Raw genomic sequence first — 22,025 nt, 5'->3', positions numbered from 1 at the left:
CAAAGCATCCCAGACTCAAGTTATTCCTATCCTGTAAGTTATGCAAGAAAGGAGATCCTGCACCATGCTAGGTTGGGAAGTTCATCCTTTCATCTAATTCACAGCTGTCCTCTGTTTTCCTGGGAAAGCAGAGAAGGGACTCTCAGAGGGAATTTGCCAGGGCTTCCCCAGGGTTCCATAGTGACAAAGGTACTTTGCAGGTAGCAAGCCCTGAGAGTCTCGGGTGCCTGCTAAACTACCATAGCTACAGAAAGGGATCAGATGAGCCAAAAAGAATAAGCCGTGACCTCAACTGTCACGATCCCCAGCATGAACTAGCATAAGGACAGAGCTGGGTAGCTGGGGGCAGGTGATTGGGCAAAGGGTTTAAAGTCCAGGGTCCTGGGGATCCTCGTGGATCTCCCACACTGAGGAAGGCAGAGAGGGCTGAGTCCAGAGTCTGTACTCAGAGAACAGGACCCTAGACCCAAGCCTGGCCTGTGCCATTAAGACTGGGGTAGGATGAAAATGCTGAATTTTGGGGTCCTATGTCCAAGTCATCTCTCTCTTCCTGAGTTCCAGCCCCTTCCCCCAGGAAAGGCAGCAGTGTGGGACAGAATGACTCAACCTCATACCCAAAGGTACCTGGAGCTGTGGGCAGTGCAGTGAAAGGGGTGTTGCCACCTTTTATGAAGGCCCCCAGGCAGCCAGCAGTATTCCAGAAGACAAAGTTTCCAGGGACTGGAGATGTGCTTCCCTCGCAGGGGAATGCACTTTCCAACCTCACTGCTGGTAATGTGCCACTGTGCTGGGCTCTGCCCTACCAGCCCTTGGACACAGCAGTACCAGAGCCCTTGGCAGCATTAGCCAGGGGGCTTTTTGTTGTCCTTTTCCCCAAGATCTTTAGTTTGGAGTGAAAATTAGGAAGGCTATGCAGTGGTTTTCAGAGGAGAGCATGATTCTAGCATGCCCTTTCCCACCTCCATCGTGCGCTTTACAATCAAAAGCCCTGGAAACTTCTCTCCCACAGTCGGATCTCCAGACTCTGCAGGGATCCTGAGGGTGTCACTGAGACCAGTGCGGGAGCCTCTTCCCGAGATGCGTCCTGGGCACTTGGCCCCAGAGGAGGGAGCGGCTGGGGTCTCCCCGGGGACTGTGCCTGAAGGGTCAGTCCAGCATCGGAGGGGTTAACGTGGGTCCGTGCTTAAAGGGAAGGGAAAAAAGTTGGAGTTGACACTTAAGGAGGGGCAAGGCGGACGGGTCTTGCTGACTCCTGATTGGTTTTACATTTCATCCAAATTTTTTTCCTCCCCTCTCTCCCTCTTTTCAGTTTCCCTCTGATCCCAGGGGGGGGAAACGGGAATAGTGAGAGATCAAAAATAAACCTCTTATGTCAAGCCGGGAAGGAAGTATAAATACAAAGGGCTCAGCAGCCCACTCGGTGCTTCCCGGGGCGGGGAGGAGGCAGGGGCGGAGGACGCGCGCGGGCCGGGGCGCCAGCTGCTGGAGCTCAGCGCGGCGGGCGGCGCGGGAGGAGCGGGCTGCGCGAGCCAGAGGGGCCGCCGGGGAGCGCGGCCGCCGCCTCCCGCCACCGGGCCCCGCGGGCCGAGCCGGCCCTGCCGCTGATTGAGTCTCTTTTTCCTGGAGAGAGCGGCCGGCGGCGCTCGGGCCGCCAGCACCTGCCCGCGCCGGGCCGGCTTCTTCCTCGCCCCGCGCGCCGCAGCCAAAGCCCCCATGCCCCGCGCCCCCGCTGCCCCCCGGTGGCCGCCGCTCCTGCTGCTGCTGCTGCTGCCGCCGCTCGCCCGCGGCGCCCCGGCCCGGCCCGGCGCCCAGGGGCAGGCCTCGGAGCTGGTGGTGCCCACGCGGTTGCCGGGCAGCGCGGACGAGCTCGCGCTCCACCTGTCCGCCTTCGGCAAGGGCTTCGTGCTGCGCCTGGCGCCCGACGACAGCTTCCTGGCGCCCGAGTTCAAGATCCAGCGCCTCGGGGCCCCCGGCCCAGATGCCGGGGGCGAGCGGGGGCTGCGCGGCTGCTTCTACTCGGGCACCGTGAATGGGGAGCCCGAGTCGCTGGCGGCCGTCAGCCTGTGCCGCGGGCTGAGCGGCTCCTTCCTGCTGGACGGCGAGGAGTTCACCATCCAGCCGCAGGGAGAGGGAGCGGGCGCCTCCTTGGCGCAGCCGCACCGCGTGCAGCGCTGGGGCCCCGGGACGAACCGCGGGGCCTCCGGGCTCGCCACGGCCGCTGACGCCCGTCCCCTCCCTCGAGGACCCCAGTGGGAGGAGGAGACAGGAGAGAGGCGGAGGCAGGAGAGAGGCGACGACCAGGGGGAGAAGGAAGAGGAGGACGAGGAGGAAGAGAGCGAAGAAGAGGAGGCAGAAGGTGCCACCGAGCTGCCACCACCCCTGGGGGCCACGAGCAGGACCAAGCGGTTTGTGTCTGAGGCTCGCTTCGTGGAAACGCTGCTGGTGGCCGATGCGTCCATGGCTGCCTTCTATGGGGCCGACCTGCAGGTAGGACTCGAGAGCCTTCCCAGTCGCCTTGCCTGGGGGCCCCTAGACGCCTCCCGCGTCTCCAAATTCTTCCTTTCCCAACCCCTCCGAGAAAAGCCCTTCAGGATCCTCATCCTCCCACGCCCGACCCCAAACAAGATTTTCACCTTTCTGAGAAAGAGCAGTGATTCTTTTCTCAACTTCTGCCACCCTGGCTTTCACTCTGCCACCCCATACCACTTCCTATTTAAAACGGAGGTGAGACTCCAGTCCCCACATCTCGAATCTCCTGCAGCACCTGGCTGACCGAGCGCACCCCTAGGCACCTGCCTCTCCCGCCGAGATGAAAGCTGAGCATTTAGAAAGATCACCAGCCCCGCCCGTTATTTTCTTAGCCCTCTACGGTGTCCAGATCCGAGAGGCTGCGGGGAAAGGTAGATGGATGGAAAGAGAGGGCTATTTTATTCCCTTTGGATAGAGAATGGAGGTTGCCATAAGTAAAAAACATTGTTTGGAGGGGAAACCTGGAAAGGGGCTGCCCAACTTCTGTGCGCCCAGCTGGTTCTGATCAAGGGGCATGAACTACCTTGCCAAGATGGCACTCAGCCCCGGCAGAACTTGGCAGTGCCAACATCCAGCACGAAAAGGGAGGGGAACAGGATTTCTGCCTGGGGGCTCAGCCCGGAAAACCGAAGCTTCGGTGGGAAAGGGAGGGAATGGAGGCTGGGATGTGCCCTTTCGGTCTGTATTTCTGATGGAGCCAGAACCACACTTGGTCCACCCAGCTGCCCTCATCCCAGATGCAGCTCTCAGCTGCGCTGGGCAGAAGAACCAAGTCCAAGGGATGGCTGTAGCCAGACTGTTTCTAGCTAGATGCAAAAAATGGTGCTGAATTAGCAGATGTCTGTGTCGCCCTAAGTCCCAATACTTACCCCAAAGACCAAGTCTTTCTAAGAGGAAAGGAGATAACAGTTCCAGGAGAGGGCTGCACTTTCTCTACCCCTAGGGAGCCCCAAACCAGAGATGTGCCAGGGAGCACTGACCTGCCCAGACGTCACAGGTTCCTGGGATCCTGGCACCGCAGCAGCTCATTTAACACTTTTGCAGTGATGGCAACCTTGGCTGGGGACCCCATTCTAGGCTCAGCCTGTGCCCTACTGTTGGGGACGCCAAGGGCATCAGCATTCCCTGTGCAGACGAGGAGGCAATCAGCCTTCTGTTTCTGTCCAGATCTTTCCCACCTTGCTGTCACAGACAGCACGGGAAGCACTTTGGCTTAAGAGGTCCACGTGGCTGCTCTTCTGGCTACTGCAGGGGCCGCTTACACCCCGGGGCAGGCTGCCCTGCATGCTGTCCTGGTACTCGCTTCTCCCAGAGCACTGCGAGGCCGCTCTGAGCCATCAAGGCAGTCTGCCCCATGAGCCTTGGGTCAGTGCTAATCTAATATCAGTTTCCCTGCCTACGCTGAGACTCCTTTCACCAAGCAAATACTCAACAGGGTGGCAGGAGAGGGGATGAGGAGAGGGCTTCTCCCATCTCATTAGGACCCCCATGCCTGGTTCCTAGGGGGCTCCACCAGAAAGAAGCTGAGAAAGATTCACTGTGAACCCAGAGCTGGGATGCTCTTCCCCCCTACCTGACCCCCCCCCAAATAGATCAATTTCTGACATCTGCCCGAGCACCAAAACATAGGAGCACCAACAAGAACTCAAGGATACAGCAGAAAAGTCCATTTTTCAGCCTTTAGAGCCAAAATGTCCTCCTCAGTACAGTCCCATCACCTCACTCTCAAGCTGTCACCTAGACACGGGAGACGTGGGGCATTGGGCTCAAGGACATACGTGGCATCTCCAGACATTACAGACATTAGCTAGAGAAAGACATGCTTTGGTGCCAGGCTCCAGGTGCTAAAGCAGGAGGCTCAGCTGGATTTTGCACCAGGTTTTGTTCCCTTCAGCTTGAGATCCAGGTTTGCTGCCACAAACCAGTAGGCTTTCTCTGTCACAGGGCCACCGGGGTATTCCATCCTCATGTGTGGCCTGGCTCATGCTTGCCCCACCCCACCCCCACATATACACATTTCTGGAGCATTCACAGCCACACACAGGTACCTCCACACCCAGCCAGCCAACCTTGGTCAGGGGAGTGCATCAGAACGGGCCCCAGGCACCCGTGAAGGCTGAGCTCCTCTCCCTGGGCGGGGTGTTGGGGAGAGTCCACTTCTAGGTCTCACACCTAAAAGAAAAGTCTTCCCTCAGCTGGACCAGCCCCACCACCTGCATCTTGGCTCATTATGTCCTGGCCCACTTGCACCCCTACTGCCACTGTGCTGGGGTGTACAGCTGTTTCTGTGGGCACCCACTGGCCCCTCTGCTCTGATGAGCAGACCAGCTATGAGATGCCACAGGACAGCTCAGTCCCCTGGGCTTCCTAAAATGGATGCATGAGCTCAGCTGAGAGAAGAATGAAAAACAAGTCCTGGTGCCCCAAGATCTTGCATGTCCAGACCCACCTCCCCCAGACGGAAGCCAAATCTCTATAACTCTCCAAGGAGTCCCCTGGAGACTTCATGCACACAGATGGAAGGCACTTTGGGGTGTCTTAGTAACTAGGGGTGTGTGAAGATGATGAAAAGAGCCTTTACTCCCTCTAGGGCTTAGATGTCCTCACCTAGGAAGCAAGATCCCTGGACTAGGTAATAATCAGTTCTAGCCTAAGTGTCTATGAGGCTACTTCATGATGAGCCAGTCTTCTGGAAGGTTCAGCCACTCTCTGAGTACATTCAAGGTACAGAGTGGTTTGCAGGCACTACCTCAATGGAAGCACCTGTGGAGGGGGCAGAGGAAGAACCTGCAGCTCCCAGAGGACATGTGACTTCACCAAGGTCACACATTTCGTAAGTGGCAGGGCTGAGTCTGCAGCCCAAGTCTCCAGAACCTGAGTCTGGCGCTCTGTGTTCTCATGGCATGCTGCTGCCTTCTCAGAATGAGGGTCCAGGACTCTGCTTACCCTCTGACACTTGTCTATGCAGTGGAGTGGGTCCCAAAATGCAGCAGTCCAAAGACATCCAGTGAAAGTGTGAGCCCCTGTCTATCCTGAGAAGAAACCACCTTCAAGGCGGAGAGGAAGAATTAGCCATTCCTGAGCCCGGTCTCAGTGCTAAGTGACAATGAAGTTTTCCAGAACTCTGTACCATTGAGTTCACTTAATCCCTTGACAAAAGGGGCCCCTACCTCCCACCTTCTTATCTGGTTTCAGAGTTAAGGAGCTCAGACACAGGGGGCTTTCTGAAAGGAGGGACCACCTCGGAAGAGCCCATTACCTCTGTCTGCGTGGGGCTGCTGCTCCTCGTCCCGGATGGACCTGGAGCAGGATGAGCAGCGCCAGCCAGGTTTCCATCTGGGAAATCTGTCCCGCCAGCATTGAGCAGTGAGCAGAGCCTCTGAAGTCTCTTCTTAGCAGGGAGAGTCCTGAGAGTGGCACTCCTCTTCCCCAAGGCAGACCACAGCAGTCCCAGGAGGTCAGACTGTCACAGCCATCTCGACCCCCCCTTACCTATGTTTCTCTGGGAACAAGATACTCTAAGGTAACTGTATAGCCCAGTTTGCCCAGCACTGGGACAGTTTGTGTCTATTCTGGTGCAATTATTAACAGTGCTATCCTTCACTCTCAAGGTCTGGAATGATAACAGAACAGATGCCTGCCCCACTAGCTCTGTAGCTACCCGCATCTTCACGGGAGAAAGACAGGTGCTATACATGCACGCATTATGTTCGCCCCACTGGCAAAAGAATGAGTCTTTTCCAGCCCTTGTGTCTGCTGCTGTCAGAATGATCAAAGATATGGAGTATTTCCCAAAGAAAATGTCTCAATATCCGAAGGTCACCACGTCCCCCTGCCCCAGGTGGGGTGTGTGCTGGCTTTCATACATGCCTTGGGTTTGCTTGGGCTGGACTGCAGTTTTCCAAACAGCAGCAAGGATGGGTGGCAGTGAGTATGAAGACCAAGGGCGTAGACTCTGGAGCAAAATAGAAAGAACTGAGTGTCCTTAAGCAAGGTACCCATTTCTCTGTACCTCGATTTCTTCACCAGCAAAATAGGAGCAGTGACTCCAAAGCCCTGGCATTGTCTTGAGGATGCAAGAAAATATGGAAAGCATCTGACCCGGTGTCTGGGACAGACAGGTGCTCAACAAGGCGTGGCTGTTACTAGAGATGCCTTTGGTGATGAAAATCCTTTCTCAGAGTGGGGAGACAGGACGGCCAGCCACATGCAGTCGGGGTCCCAGTCACTGCTGTTTCAGCTTTGGTGTCCCACACAACAGAGAAGCCTTCTTTTCCAGCTTGCCCTGGCTGCGAGTGGTTAAGGTAGTTCTGCACAACTGTGTGCTTTGGACAGGTGACATCCCCCAGTGGAGATGGAGGATACCCATGCAGGCCCCTGTCTCTCTTCCCCTCTCACTTTTCTTCCTTTGCTTCTCCCCCGCCCCACCCAGCGCAGTCTTAGGCCCTACAGAGACTCGGGGAGGGAAGAGGAGTACACCAGGTGCAGAGTGTCCCCGTGGCCACTCCGCTTCCCCTGGCCCCCAGGCGAGCTGCAGCGTGAAGAGCGAAGTGTAATAGGCAACGTTCTGGGTGGGAGCAGGAGCTGCTGGGCACGCTTTTGGCTGGGACCCGGCCTTCCCATAGACTCCCACCGAAGCCGGCCTTGGCTGCCACGGGGATTGTGAGGAAAGAATCTCCTTGTCTGTATCTCAGAGAACCCGAGAGGACTGTGTCCCAGCAGCTGGCCGGGTGTTCTCTGTTCTAGCTCCCGGGGCACCAACAGGAAAGGACACTTCCACTGGTTAAGGGCTGGAGAACCCCACGCCCTCCAGAGCAGGGCTGTTTCGCCACCCCTGGCTGGGCTCATCTGGGCTCCCGCCTGTGGTTTTGGAGGTCACTTGCTGTGCTGGAGCCCCCACTCCAGGGGGGCAGGATCACATTCACATTCTTCAGCAAGCAGCCCACACTAGGGGGAGGGGAGCAGGAGGTGTAAGTAGATGCCAGTGGTGGGGATCGCCTGACCTTCTCTTGGACGGGCTGCAGGCCTGGTCCCCGTGGGCTGTAGGTCAGGCCACCCAGGGGATTGGTGGAGACTCAGAGGCTCACAGAGCCCGAGTCACCCTGCCCAGGCCCAGTGGTCCTTCCCCCTGGGAAACCGTGAGATGCGCTGCAAGTGTAAGGCGTTGCCATCACTGTCTCTCAGAAGAGCTAGGTGGGAGGGAAGATGGCGGGAGGGCTGTGGGACCAGGATTTGGGATTTGGAAAGGAACACTGGACCACAGAACCCTCTCAGCCTCCTGGAAATGAAAGTGGTCTCCTGAGATAACCCGCGAGATGCAGACCTGTGCTTCCCCTCCGCTCACTACAGCGCAGACCGTCCCAGACCGCGAGTTTCCGGCAGTCCCTGTGCTCAGCGGCCTTGGCCCGATGCTCAGCAGCCGCATCTCTTGGCTTCACACCTTCTTCACAAGACCCCATCTTCCCCAGTTTTCAGAGTGTGAAATTGGGGCTCAAGGGAAGAAATCTTGTGCGGACAGTTGCAGGTTGCCTTGGAAGAGATTCCAAGGGTTGGTCCCTGGCCCATCAGATTCTGGCCCTTCCTAGAGAGACCAGGAGACTTTCTGCCTCCTGGCCGCAGCGAAGACCTGGCCAGGAATTCGCCTCAGCAAGCTACCATTCCTCAGCGCTCACCCCAGTTGCATAATGATGTGATTGCTTTTCTCCCTCCGGAATCCAACTCCAGGAGCCAGTGCCAAGTTTCAGCTTGCTGATAAGATGTTTACATCAGCCTAAACATAGCCAGAGTGTTTGACGTGCTCAGCAACCTGCCTACCCCTGTCTGTGGGGCTAACAAAATCCCTGGCTTGGTGCCTGCGAGGTGAACAGACAGATCCCATTCATAAGTAATGGGATTCTTCTGGAACTCCCACACATGGCCTCACCCCATGGAATGTCCCTCTCCAGCTTTTCCTTTCCCTCCTTCCACTCCCACTTTCCAGACCACAGGAGAAGAAAAAGAGGCTCCCGAGAGCTGGGGCTGCAGAGAGACAGGGCAGGCCAGCGACAGCTCAGCCGGCCATGCTTGGGCTCCAGACGTGCCTGCCTCTGCCCCTCTCTCCGCTCTGCCAAACACTCCCAGCGGCCTCTGGGGCAGGGGGTACGCGCCATCTGGCCTCCTCTAGCCTTGGGATCCAGCAGAGGAGAGTAGGAGCCCAAGGACAGGAAGAGGCCCTTTCTGCTGGCCTGGGCAGATGGAAAGCAGGTGGGACCCTAAGCGCACGGGTCTCCGTAGGCCCCCAGATTCACACAGGCCCTCGGCGGAAGGGCATGGGCCCTTCCGGGCTGTCCAGACACATCAGGATGCCGAGCCCTGGGAAACTTAATGCGAAGAGTGTGGACTTCAGAAGCAGACAGGCCTGGGCTAGCATCCTGGCTTTAATCACTGTGTGACCTTCGACAAGTTATTTCACTTGTGTGCCCCTCTATGTCCTCATTCATGAAATGGGAATTATTAATACAACACCTGCTTCATAGAGTCCTCGTGAGAGTCTGACAAGGTGATGTGCACAGTGTGCCGGTGACTGGTGCAGAGTAGCGACAGTGAGGAGTTCATCTTTAGAGCAAAGTTTTCAGGGTTAGCAATTCCCACCCTGAAGATTAGAGATTGCCCCAACAGATAGCAGGAAAGTGTTCAGTTGGATTCTAAGAGGGAGATTCTACTGACCTTGGGCACACAGCTAGTTGCTTCTGGGCTGAGGCCAGGAAGGAATGGGGTGGTTGGCAGGGAGACAGCTGGTGTCAAGATTAAGGCAGAATAAGCAGCCATGCAGTCTAATAGAACTTTCTGTCTGCACACTCCAATACAGTAGCCACGAGCCATATATGGCTATTAATATACTTGAAATGTGGCCAGTGCCATACTGTAACTCTAATTTTATTGAGTTCTAATTAATTTGGATTTAGACAGCCATATGAAGCTGGTCTGGATATTAAGTGTACAAGCTTTGGAGCCAGGTAGGTCTGGGTTCAAATGCTGCTGTACTTGCCTTAACTTTGTGATCTTGGGCCAATTACTGAACCTCGGTTTTCTCATATGAAAAATGAAGGGAAATAACACCGAGGCCCCAGGATTTTGGGGGTCTTTGGTGAGATGCTATATACCAGATGCTCAACCCAGAGCCTGGCACAGGGCAAATGGCCAACGACAGGAGGTGGTGGCAGTGGGCAGGCCAAGCCGTGAGATCTGACCCTTCTGTCTGCCTGCTGCTCCTCCCTTCGACAGAACCACATGCTGATGTTAATGTCTGTGGCAGCGCGGATCTACAAGCACCCCAGCATCAGGAACTCCATCAACCTGATGCTGGTGAAGGTGCTGATAGTGGAAGATGAGAAATGGGGCCCAGAGGTGTCGGACAACGGTGGGCTCACGCTGCGCAACTTCTGCAACTGGCAGCGGCGCTTCAACCAGCCAAGCGACCGCCATCCCGAGCACTACGACACGGCCATCCTGCTCACCAGACAGGTCTGTGCCCGGCTCCGGAAGCCCCGGGGAGGAAGGGGGGCGGGACGGGCAGATCAAAGGGAGGACCACTGGGCCTGCCCAAACATGGGAACTGTCTCCCTGCTGGCCCCAGCTGGACGCCAGAAGCCTCATGCTCAGAATGACGGGGAGGAGGTCATGAGGACAAGTGTGAGGTATTTGCAAGGGAAGGAGAAGAATCTCGTAAGGGCGCTCTTCCAAAAGTTTGTGACCAGCTGTCTGCTGAGGTCATACATAACAAGAAGAAATGGGCTCAGACTGCCCAGCAAGAGATCTGGGATTGGAATGAAGAGAGGGGTTCTCTCTTCAGTGGCTGCTAAACACAGGGCAGGTAGCCAGGGTTCCCCCGGAGATCTCCCCACTGCAGGGGGCTGCACACCTATCTGGCGTGATTTGAATGGACAGCTTCCTGATGACAAGAGAGGGTGACAATATGCGCCAGGCCCAGAGGCAGCCCCACCAAGCAAGCACTGGTGTTATCCCCTTTCTACAATTGAGGAAACTGAGGCACAGAGAGGCCCCCACGGCGGTAACGGCCTTGCTCGAGCCACTGTGTGCCGTTCTGCCTCCCAAAACAAGCCTTGGAAGTCCTGTTCAGCCCCGGGTTGCCACCAGCCTAGACAGGGGGACAGGCCTCCTCACACGAGTGCCTGTGCGAAGACAGAGGGAGACCGTCTGTGCTGTGTCACTCAGAAATCCATCCTAATAGCCTGTGTGGCCTTTTTGTCTTGTTTTATTTTCTAACAAATGTAAATTTCACGGGTCACTCTCCAAGTTGGAAAGACTGAGGGTGGGTGAACTGGCTTGACCACATACAAGAGAGAAAACCCCAATAAAGTGAGGACAGCAGGTCGGGTTCCGGACACGTTGAGCCCTACTGTTGCTCCCCTTCTTTAGAAAAGCTCAATAAATGTAGGTGACACCCAGGCCAGTGGGTGAGGGTCTCGCCTGCTGCTTAGGGTGAGCCCACGTAAGTGGGGCCCCACGTCCTGCCTGCCACACACGCTCTGATGCGCTCTCACTGTCTCCCCGCCAAGCAGAACTTCTGCGGGAAGGAGGGCTTGTGCGACACCCTGGGCGTGGCAGACATTGGCACCATCTGCGACCCCAACAAGAGCTGCTCCGTGATCGAGGACGAGGGTCTGCAGGCGGCCCACACTCTGGCCCATGAACTAGGTGAGATTTGCCGGGCCAAAGCCCTCGGCGCCGCATCAGAGGGAACTGCCCCTCCCAGACCCCAGGGAGCCCAGACCCCGAAGAACATGCAGCCTCACCCTGAGCGACGGTCTCCTTGCAACCCTGACAGAGCAAACGCTGACATATACAGATAGACACTGTGCTTGATGTCACTGCACACAGCTCCACTCCCACGCTGAGCATAAGGCCAAAATGCTAAAATAGTGTCCCGGACCGTCTTCCGAGGGCACCTGGAGAATGCCAGAGCAGGAGACAGGCGCGGGGGCATTGCTGACGCTGTGCAGCTGGGGGAGATGAGTTGCGCAGAGAGTGTCACGTGGGACAGTTGGTAACAGAGGTGAATGTGAATTCAGGACAGGCTGAGGCAGGGGAGAAACGGGTGTCAGTGCTCCTCAGTCATCTGAGAGAGCTTCCTAGAAGAGAGAAGCCCAGGGGGGCACCTGAAACAACATCTTCAGAGAGAAAGGGGGTGGCCATCCCCACAAGGAGCTGGCGACCGGTCAGCACAGCGCATGCCTCCCCTGTTGTCGCGCCTGCTGGGCCAGGTGAGGAGCACGCGGGCAGGACAGGGCAGGCAAGCGGACAGCAGCCTCTGTCCTCCCCCAGGACACGTCCTCAGCATGCCCCATGACGACTCCAAGCCCTGCACGCGGCTCTTCGGGCCCATGGGCAAGCACCACATGATGGCGCCACTCTTCGTCCACCTGAACAAGACGCTGCCCTGGTCTCCCTGCAGCGCCATGTACCTCACGGAGCTCCTGGACGGCGGACACGGTAGGCACCGCCTGCCTCCTGCCCTGCTTCTCCCGGCCCAGCTGTGCTTTCTCACAGAGCTCTTAGACGTGTGTCCAGGAGGTTGTCCCAGCTGGCCCCCCATGGCGTGGCATTCAAACCAGCCGCCAGAGCCTGCTCTCCCTTGCTCCCTCCGCCAGCGGCTGAGTTCTGGGCTAGTTTAGGTCATCAGTCACGAGGCAGGTGGACTTGGTCCGAGAAGGTTGTCTGGAGGGGGGTGTGAAGGGAGCTCGCAGGACTAAAAGAACGTAGCACAGAGGAGAATAGTGCCATCGCTCAGCAACACCAGAAAGGCAAGAAGTGGGAGGGAGGTGCCTGGTTGGAGCGGTTGGGATTGCAGTTGGAGTAAAGCACTGAAACAATGCATTCTAGAATCTTCTCATTAACAGAGGTGGGAACACATAGGATACAAAAATAGTAGATTATTCAAACAGCAATATTTGGCCTTTACTTACATGCCAGGGGGTTTAAAAGCACATTTACATCCCAATTATATTGTGCTGTGGGTTAATATCGTCAGCTGGTATTCACTGGGCACACACTGAATGTCGGGGAATGCATCCCAGATAGCAAAGAAAAATCAGTCCTGAAAAAACTTTGCAATTGATAGTCAAAAATTAGATAAGCTCCAAGTAGATGATTGTTGACAGTTTTTAGGTGGTCAGGGAAGCCATGATGCCGATACCGCCAACCCCGTGAATCAAGAGGCCACGGAGAGCTGAGGGGGAGAGGCCCTGTCCTCAGTCGTGCTCCTCTGCTTCCCCATTTCTCAGGAGACTGCCTCCTCGACGCCCCGACCTCAGCCCTGCCCCTCCCCACCGACCTCCCAGGACGCCGGGCCCTCTATGCGCTGGACCAACAGTGCAAGCAGATCTTTGGGCCGGGTTTCCGCCACTGCCCCAACACCTCTGCACAGGACATCTGCGCCCAGCTCTGGTGCCACACCGATGGGGCAGAGCCCCTCTGCCACACCAAGAACGGCAGCCTGCCCTGGGCGGACGGCACGCCCTGCGGGCCTGGGCACCTCTGCTCGGAAGGCAGCTGTCTGCCTGAGGAGGTCGTGGAGAGGCCCAAGGTGAGAGATGCCCTCTGGGGGTTGGGGGAGAAGGGGAAAGTAGAATGGAGGGGGACAGAGGGCTGTTTCCAAGGGGAAAACCACACTTGAGAGTCAAGAACTAAGAGGCTTTGGAGGCCGGGCGCGGTGGCTCACGCCTGTAATCCTAGCTCTCTGGGAGGCCGAGGCGGGCGGATTGCTCAAGGTCAGGAGTTCGAAACCAGCCTGAGCAAGAGCGAGACCCCGTCTCTACTATAAATAGAAAGAAATTAATTGGCCAACTGATATGTATATAAAAAAAAAATTAGCCGGGCATGGTGGCGCATGCCTGTAGTCCCAGCTACTTGGGAGGCTGAGGCAGAAGGATCGCTCAAGCCCAGGAGTTTGAGGTTGCTGTGAGCGAGGCTGACGCCACGGCACTCACTCTAGCCTGGACAACAAAGCGAGACTCTGTCTCAAAAAAAAAAAAAAAAAAAAAGAGGCTTTGGGCCAGGCTGCAACACGTGACTTCTAAGTAAAACCATCCATCTTTTAACAAACCATAGCATGTGCGTCCACAAGTGAGGCGCCCTCGGGGGCTGCACTCACAGTCAGTGGGGTGGCACTGCTATTGCTCCAGGTGTCAGGGGACTCCCCCTTGGAGCTACTTGGGGCTGACTCGATGGCTCATGCAGATTGGTGAGAGGCGTGAAGACAGGAAGGTGGCACTCATCACACGGAGCCACTACGAATCCCATTACAAACAGAGCAACGTGGAATGGGACATTCCAACAGGAATTGAGCAAAAAGTATCCATAGCCCACCCATGTTAGAGCTGAACTCATAATTAGAGGTCCGGGGAATGACAGCAATGGTGGGAATCCCATACTCAAAGAGGAGGAGGGGACAAGGAATCAGAGCCACCTCCAACCAGGCAGAGCAAACTGGGCCCAGAAGAGAGTGAACTTGCAAGAAAACAAAGGCAATGCCAGTGAGGGTTTTTAAATGATTGGCTCCTTTGCCCTGCTCTTAATACGTCCAAACTGCGAGGCTGCTCGCATTTCTCGGACTGTGAATCACCGAGCCATTGCTAGGAAACAGCACCCGCGGAGCCTCGCAGTTTGCCAGGCGCCCGCGAAGGGCTGTCCTCGGGCTTCCGTGCTGAGCCTGGGAGCCTGCCTGGGCCAGGTAAGCCACACACGCTTGTCCTAAGCCTGAGCCCACGCAGGGTTCATGGACTCTGCCGCCTCCCTTTCTCCCCGTTCAGCCTCATCACACGTTACTGCCTGGAGAGCAGAGGGGTCTGTCCCCCCGTCCCCAGAGGCAGAGCCAAGCTAAACGCAGGGAGAGGTTGGCATGAAATGATCATGGGATGATGTTTATCATCTATTTTTAAGGAGAGAAGACAGATCATGAAGTACTCTACATATACATAATCATATCTTTGTAAAGCAAAAGCACCACATTTGTGTGATTATTTATTCAGAACAAAAGTATGAAAGGATATTGGTAAAAATCATGTCAATGGTTTTATCTAGGTAGCAGTATTTTTAAGAAGTGTTAATTTTTTTTACATTTTCCTGTATTTTTTTATAAAAGCAAGTATTACTTTTATAAATTTTTTAATCATTTATTTATTTGTTTATTTTAGAGACTGAGTCTTGCTCTGTCACCCAGGTAGAGTGCAGTGGCATAATCATAACTCACTGCAACCTCGAACTCCTGGGCTCACATGATCCTCCCGTCTCTGCCATCCGAGTAGCTGGGACCACAGGTGCCTACCACCACACTTGGCTACATTTTTAGTTCATTTTTTTGTAGAGACAGCGTCTCACTGTGTTGCCTATGCTGGTCCTGGCCTTAAGCAATCCTCCCACCTCAGCCTCCCAAAGTTCTGGGATTACAGGCAAAAGTCACTGCACCTGGCCAGTTTTTTAAAAATTGTAATCATTTTGAATACTCTATGAAGGGCAAAGCTTTGGTCTCATAGATCAGTTGTAAAGTGGAAAGCAGTTCTGTTTATTTCCCAGACATTATCCTATCACGGTAACCAGTAGCTGGTAGACTAGTGGAACATCTCCTGCTGACGACTCTCTTAGACCAGGGTTTCTCTACCTTGGCACTGCGACATTTGGGGCTGGATGAGCCTTTATTGCAAGGCCTGGGAATGTTGGATGTTTAGCAGCATCCCTGGTCTCCACCCACGAGATGCCAGTAATACACACTCTCCCCAGCTGTGACAGCCAAAATGTCTCCAGACATTGCCAATGTCCCCTGGAGGACAGTTAGTAAGTCCAGCACAGTCTCCGGGTTCACAGAGCCTGCAGCCCAGCAGGCCACACAGTCAGTAAACGAGTGATGGAGGCAGTTCACAGAACCCATGCACCAAAACGAGAATAGCTAAAGGAAGGAGTCAGGGCTCCGCCTGCGTAGCTATACAGACTACCGAAGCCTCACCTTTGCTCCTGATTCAGTGTGACATTGTATCTTACAGGCCGTGGTAGACGGAGGCTGGGCCCCATGGGGACCCTGGGGAGAATGTTCTCGGACCTGCGGAGGAGGAGTACAGTTTTCACACCGTGAGTGCAAGGACCCTGAGCCTCAAAACGGAGGAAGATATTGCCTGGGTCGGAGAGCCAAGTACCAGTCGTGCCACACGGAGGAATGCCCCCTTGATGGTAACTGCCACTTAGGGCCACACCTGCCAGAACAAATGCTATTGTTACTGCAACAGATTCCCCAGAGGAGGAGGAGGATAGGTCTCCCAGGATGCAGGGGTTTTGCCTGTCACTTAGACTTAAAGGTTCTGCAAGGCACCAAGCTTGGGGGCAGCCCTCAGGGACCCAGGACAGTTCTCACTATGTTGAAAGAGCCTGGCAAAGTCAAGGAAAGAAATTGCCCTAGTTTTCCAAGATGTGGGGACAGAGGATGTCACTCCCAACAAAACTTACTGGGGAGGGGCCTCTGCAGAGGGGCTAGTGTCTAGGATAATAATCTTCCTGGAGGCATATGAACCCTCATCTGTGCAGAATGGAAGCATTTTGCAAAGCAAGTGTCAGAGCCAAACCTCCAAGGTCTTTCCAGCCAACACTCAGCCCAGGGCAGAGGGAGGCTTTCTGAATCTGATTCCTGTGCACATTCCTTCTGAAGTGAGCTGCCCATCTTCCCTAGGGCCGTGGCAACTGCCCGACAGGACCTAACCCAGAAGCAGCACTACCTCCACCTCCTCTTGGCATTGTCCTATCCCCTAGTACCTGCTAGAGAGCACACACATTCACTTAGAGGTGGTAAGGGACAGCAGCAAGCTGTGAGAGGGAAGCATTAGGAGTTTTTTCCCCACCATCCCATCCAACTGCCCTTTGTGCAGCTCCAAGAAGCGTTGGCAGGCATGAAAAGACAAGCAGAGCTTTAAGAGAGATTTGACCAAGTGCAAAGACACACTGGCATTGGGTTGATGTCTAACAGGGAAATCTGTAAGCTTTGCAGTTTTGCAAGACAAGAAGGATCCACAATGGCTTACGGCTGTAGAAACTTTGCCCTGGAATTGCGAGAGCTTGCCTGGCATACGGGGTGAGACATTCCTGGGAAAAGGGGAGGGCAGGAATAAACACAAGGGACAAGGTAGGCATGGGCAACAGGCTACATCATGATTTCAGATGAACCAAGATCGGCAATTACAATCATTATTTTTTAATAGCTCTTGTGTGTCTAGTACTATAATCAAAGTGATAAATGACACAAAAAATGCACAAGGCATGATCTCTGTCCTCAAGGAGCTTAAGTACAATTAGAGACCTAAATCCCTTTTACATAGCAATTAAGCCTTGACCTGTGAGGCGCAGGCCCTAGGTTGGTGAGGAGCTCAGAGAGAGGCAAAGCCAGGTGAGCAGAAGCTTCGAGGGGAGTCGGGACCAGTCAGGGCCTGGGCGGGGGGGGGGGGGGGGGGGGGGGGGACTGAGATGATGGCGAGGTGTGAGGGGACATGCCAGGATGGGGGAAGGTGTGATAAGGGCGCACACTGGCTCATGTAGAGTCAGGCAGAAGGTACCAGCATGTCAAGGCCAGACCACAAAGGTCCCTGGAGGCTGAAACAGCATCTGGGGGTTGTCCATGCCACCTGTCCCATCAGGGCACCTGAAACCTCCTCCAAACAGAGCTCAGACCCGTCCACTGCACTCATGCGGAATCTCTGGCATGGAGCACTGCGTCTGTGCAGGGCAAGTTCCACAGGCCGTTCGACGCACAGCTCGGGTGGAGGACCTCGGCAGGGAGGACAGGTTGAATTTCAGGATTGTAGCGGGGGAGCCCCACAACTCATTTCAGGTGGATTGTTCTGGAAGCGGCATGCAGCAGGACCAGCCAAGAGGCAGGCACAGGTGGGAGGCTAGGTGCAGGGTCCCTGTGAAGCCACCAGGCCTGGGCTTATGACAGTGAGAGTGGGAGGCAGGCATCTGAAATCACAAGCGGTACTAGAAGTCGTGTAGGACTCCATGACAGGTTGGAAATGGTGGAGAGAGATGCTCAAATGTTCTGGAGACACCAGGACAGCAGAGTCAGACTTGCATGTGGTCGTATCACCAGATGAAAATCAAGCCAGCTAGTGGGAGGACCATCCGGAGCTTGGCCTTGCTGGGGCTGGAGGTGATGGCAGTGCACACAGTGCAGCTCCTCCGTAGGGACCAGGGTTACAGCGGGTGGGTGGAGGGGCAAGTGCAGAGCTAGAAATGTAGACTTAGGAGTCTCTGGCCAAATGTCCAGTGTCACTGAGGAAGTCAAGATAGAGCATGATCAGTAGAGTCCTGAAAATAGAGCTCCCTGTGTCATCTGTGCCTTCCAAGTTTGCTGCTTTGTTCCCTGTTGCTACCTAAGTTTATTCATCTGCAAAACAGAATGAAAATCTTTCCCAAATGGGAAGGATATTCATCCCAAAAAGTGCAGCATGAGGCTGGATGGCTGCAATCCTTGCCCCTCTCAGTGAGGGTCACACACGCAGCTAGGTCGGGATGTATCTGGGAACGGTGGGCCCAGATGACACTGGGCCTGCGACTGTGGGTCGGGTCCAAAACCAAGAGGAAGAAAGGCGCCCGGGATGCAGGCATTTCCCACCTGGGTCCTCCTCCCTGCTGCAGAGTGCGTGTTACCGCCATGCCGTTTCTTACTGTTTTCAGGGAAAAGCTTCAGGGAGCAGCAGTGTGAGAAGTACAATGCCTACAACTACACTGACATGGACGGGAATCTCCTACAGTGGGTCCCCAAGTATGCGGGGGTGTCCCCCAGAGACCGCTGCAAGTTGTTCTGCCGAGCCCGGGGGAGGAGTGAGTTCAAAGTGTTCGAGGCCAAGGTGAGAATCCCCCTGGGACTCAGATCCAAAGACGGGGAGGGAGGTCGCCATCCCCACCCCCCTGCCGGCTGCTTCTGTGCTGAGCATGCCCTCTGTCACCTCCCCTTTCCCCACTGCAGGTGATCGACGGTACGCTGTGCGGCCCAGAGACTCTGGCCATCTGCGTCCGCGGCCAGTGTGTCAAGGCTGGCTGTGACCACGTGGTGGACTCACCTAGGAAGCTGGACAAGTGCGGGGTGTGTGGGGGCAAAGGCAACTCCTGCAGGAAGGTCTCTGGTTCCCTCAGCCCCTCGAGGTGAGTGTCCCCGAGTGCCATCTCTAGGTAGGAGAGTGTGATGGGCTTCGGACTCTGACGGGCGCAGGTTTGAGTTGTGGCAACTTAATAGCTATGTGGGTTGGGCACAGCTGAGTTTCGGGTCTGCCCCGGAGCCATCGTAAGGACTGCATGAGGTGGGATGGCCGGAGCACCGGGCACAGTGTCTAGCCTGTAGGAAGGATGGATACAGGGCAGCCATTACTTTTACGAGAGCTGGAGCCACGTGGCTAGGGAGGGATCATCTCTGAGTCAATCAGCAACAGCGCTGCACCTAGCAACCTGGACTTCTGCCAGAAAACCTCTCTTCCAGGCCTGTTTTGGGAAGGACGTCTCATCCCTAAGCCTGGCGAGCCCCGTCCTTTCTGCAGATGGATCTTCAGAGAAGGGGTACAAAGGAGAGGCCTAAGCAGCCTCAGAGCCTTCATGAATCTGAGAACTCCAGATACTGTTCTGACATAGTAATGCCCCCCATTCATAAAACTGCTAGTATTTTCCAAAGCGCTTTCACTTCCATGGTCTTGTTTGATTCATAAAATAAGTCTATGAAGTGAGCAAGGCCAATACTACTCTTTTTCATTTTCCAGATGAAGAAATGAAGGCACTTAGCCGGGCATGGTGGCACGTGCCTATGGTCCCAGCGACACAGCAGGGCTGAGGCGGGAGGATCACTTGAGCCCAGGAGTTCGAGACCAGCCTGGGCAATACAGCAAGAGCCCATCTCTAAAAAGAGAAAGAAAGAAAAGAAGTTAATTCACAAAAATACAAGTGACCCTTCTAAGGTCATATTCATAGTTAATGACAGCCAGAAAGAGAACCCAGGTTTCCTAAGACCTACACAGTATTTTTCCTGCCATTCCATGCACTTCTTGGAGAGCAGGGGCAAGGACAGGTGTTTTAATGGGCCACGCTGTGCCCTCCAGCATCCAGTACCTATACTTGTACTTCTGGCGGCTCCAGGAGCACCCATCCCTCCTCCCACTACTCCCACCCACATCCCTCAGGGTTTTGAAAAGTGCTCACTTCCAAGTATTCTACCTACTGAAGCTTACCCCGCCCTGCCCCGTTCTGTGGGGGTGTGTGTCTATCTTAATCTCTAACCCTCTCATCTCACCAGCCTCAGAGAACAGATCAGCCTATAGCAGACAGCTTGGGACTCTTTTCAAATTTAAGCTCAAAGAATATAGAAAAAAGAAGCATGAGCTCTTCAGATGCTGGGTTCCTTAGCTGCCTTCTGTGGGGCATTAGACAGATGGGCTGTGGACACCTCCCTGGCCCCAGACTAAGCAGCTAGCACCCACTGCGTATGCCGCTGGCCTGCTCAGCCTGCAGCTGCAGAAGGGAACAAAGCACTAAGCTTTCTCTGGCCCACATAAAGCCCTATGCCTATAAAATGGACTTGAAATGGTTTCCCGAAACATCTTATCCCCCCAGAAGCCCAGTGCTCATGGTGTCTGGGCACACCTGGAAGGCGGCTCCAAAGCAGCAGGCTTCACTCCAGTCCTGCCCTGGGGCCATGGTAACCAAATAGGAGCTGATTGACTCGGAGAGGTGGTGTGAGATTTCCATCATGTTGGGATCTGGAATGGGTGTGAGGAACAGATTTCCCACGTGGGTTTGAGCTCTGGCTACGGTGGTGGCCTAGCAAACTTTTACACCAGCGCAAGGAACTAGAGGCACTGGGATCTCGTTTGAGAGGCGCCAGCTCTGGCTGCTCCGAGGCAGCTTTCCAGCCCCTCTGCACTCTCTTCCTCTCCGTGCCACCGTCAAGACCACATAGCTAAACTCCTCAACCCACACATGTGAAATAGAATTGCCAGAAGCAGCGAAAACCCTTGAAAATCCCAACATACAAGCCATTCCCATCTGCCTCAGCAGCTAATTTGTTTAGCATTTGGGGGCGGTTGCCTAATTATTTGCTCGCTGGTTTTGCCTGCCCACCCCCAGCCCTCTGGGGAGCCCAGCTCAGTCTCCAAGGCACCTTCATGACCCACACTGCACTGCCACTGGTCCTAACAGTGTCCTTCTGTTCCTGTCACAGTTATGGCTACAATGACATCGTCACCATCCCAGCTGGTGCCACTAACATCGATGTGAAACAGCGGAGCCACCCCGGGGTGCAGAACGATGGCAACTACCTGGCGGTGAAGACGGCGGACGGGCAGTACCTGCTCAATGGCAACCTGGCCATCTCTGCCATAGAGCAGGACATCCTGGTGAAGGGGACCATCCTGAAGTACAGCGGCTCCATTGCCACCCTGGAGCGGCTGCAGAGCTTCCGGCCCCTACCTGAGCCTCTGACTGTGCAGCTCTTGACGGTGCCTGGTGAGGTCTTCCCCCCCAAAGTCAAGTACACCTTCTTCGTTCCTAACGACGTGGACTTCAACGTACAGAACAGCAAAGAGAGAGCAACCACCAACGTCATCCAGCCGCTGCTCCACGCGCAGTGGGTGCTGGGGGACTGGTCTGAGTGCTCGGGCACCTGCGGAGCCGGCTGGCAACGGCGAACTGTGGAATGCAGGGACCCCTCCGGCCAGGCCTCCGCCGCCTGCAACAAAGCTCTGAAACCTGAGGATGCCAAGCCCTGCGGGAGCCAGCCGTGCCCCCTGTGATCCAGTGGGGCAGGGGCTGGTCTTGTGCTGGACGCGGGGTGCTGGGGAGCAGACAAGGTCCCCACTGTGGTGACCATACGTATCGAGATGGCATGGCCCACCCAGACCTCCCATTGCCGCAGCCCCTCGGGTACTGCATGAATTCATGAGGGGAGGAGGATATGGGATGGGACGACAGATGCTAATGTCAACTGTCCAGTGGACTGGACCTTGCTCGGGTTCAAGTAGAGGGCATAGGTTAAAAGGTAAAAGTGCACTTATTGACCCAAACAGGACACTCAGAGTCAGCCTGTTTGCAGAGGACTAGCAAAGTTAAATGAAGAAAATTCTTTTCTATCTGGTTTCCCCCGATAAATAGTCTACCTCAGAGGGGAAAAAACTAGTACAAGAGCGGTGTGGGGCAGGGAGTGGGTGGTGAATGTCAACACAAGCTCCATAGCTGCGTCCCAGGCTGTCTTCAGAAATGACCGAGACTGCCTTCAGCGTTAAAATCCATCGCCTCCAGGGCTGCAGCACCGGTGGGGGGAGCCACATGTTCTCAGGCTGCCACCTGCAGGGGTGGATCCATTTCAAGTATTTATGCAAATGTGTCTCTGAACTAAAGCGTGATCTTATGCCAATGTAGTGGTCTGGTCTGGTTCATTATTTCTTTGGAAAGGGCAGGAACCCAGAGCCCAAGAATGGAGG

General features: G+C 55.2%; 1 protein-coding gene across 1 annotated transcript; it reads left to right on the top strand.

Annotated features, from left to right (window-relative positions):
• Positions 1–1,713: 1,713 nt before the first annotated feature.
• Positions 1,714–21,801, top strand: ADAMTS8 (ADAM metallopeptidase with thrombospondin type 1 motif 8). The gene is made up of 9 exons (XM_012783339.2): positions 1,714–2,487; positions 9,793–10,032; positions 11,091–11,226; positions 11,854–12,021; positions 12,813–13,114; positions 15,567–15,750; positions 18,241–18,413; positions 18,533–18,708; positions 20,768–21,801. Exons 1-9 carry the CDS (start codon positions 1,714–1,716, stop codon positions 21,336–21,338), a joined length of 2,724 nt encoding a protein of 907 aa, XP_012638793.1. The 3' UTR covers positions 21,339–21,801.
• Positions 21,802–22,025: the final 224 nt, after the last annotated feature.

The sequence above is a fragment of the Microcebus murinus genome, chromosome 4, assembly GCF_040939455.1.
Source record: "Microcebus murinus isolate Inina chromosome 4, M.murinus_Inina_mat1.0, whole genome shotgun sequence".
NCBI classification, from domain to species: Eukaryota; Metazoa; Chordata; class Mammalia; order Primates; family Cheirogaleidae; genus Microcebus; species Microcebus murinus.
The sequence above is the reverse complement of the archived record's forward strand: the minus strand, read 5'-3'. Positions and strand labels throughout refer to the sequence as shown.

Excerpts from the sequence above, each read along its gene's own strand:
- ADAMTS8 (XM_012783339.2), top strand. The coding sequence starts at position 1,714 with ATGCCCCGCGCCCCCGCTGCCCCCCGGTGGCCGCCGCTCCTGCTGCTG. Across the intron at positions 10,033-11,090 it reads CCATCCTGCTCACCAGACAG|AACTTCTGCGGGAAGGAGGG; the intron begins GTCTGTGCCCGG and ends CCCGCCAAGCAG. Across the intron at positions 12,022-12,812 it reads GCTCCTGGACGGCGGACACG|GAGACTGCCTCCTCGACGCC; the intron begins GTAGGCACCGCC and ends CCCATTTCTCAG.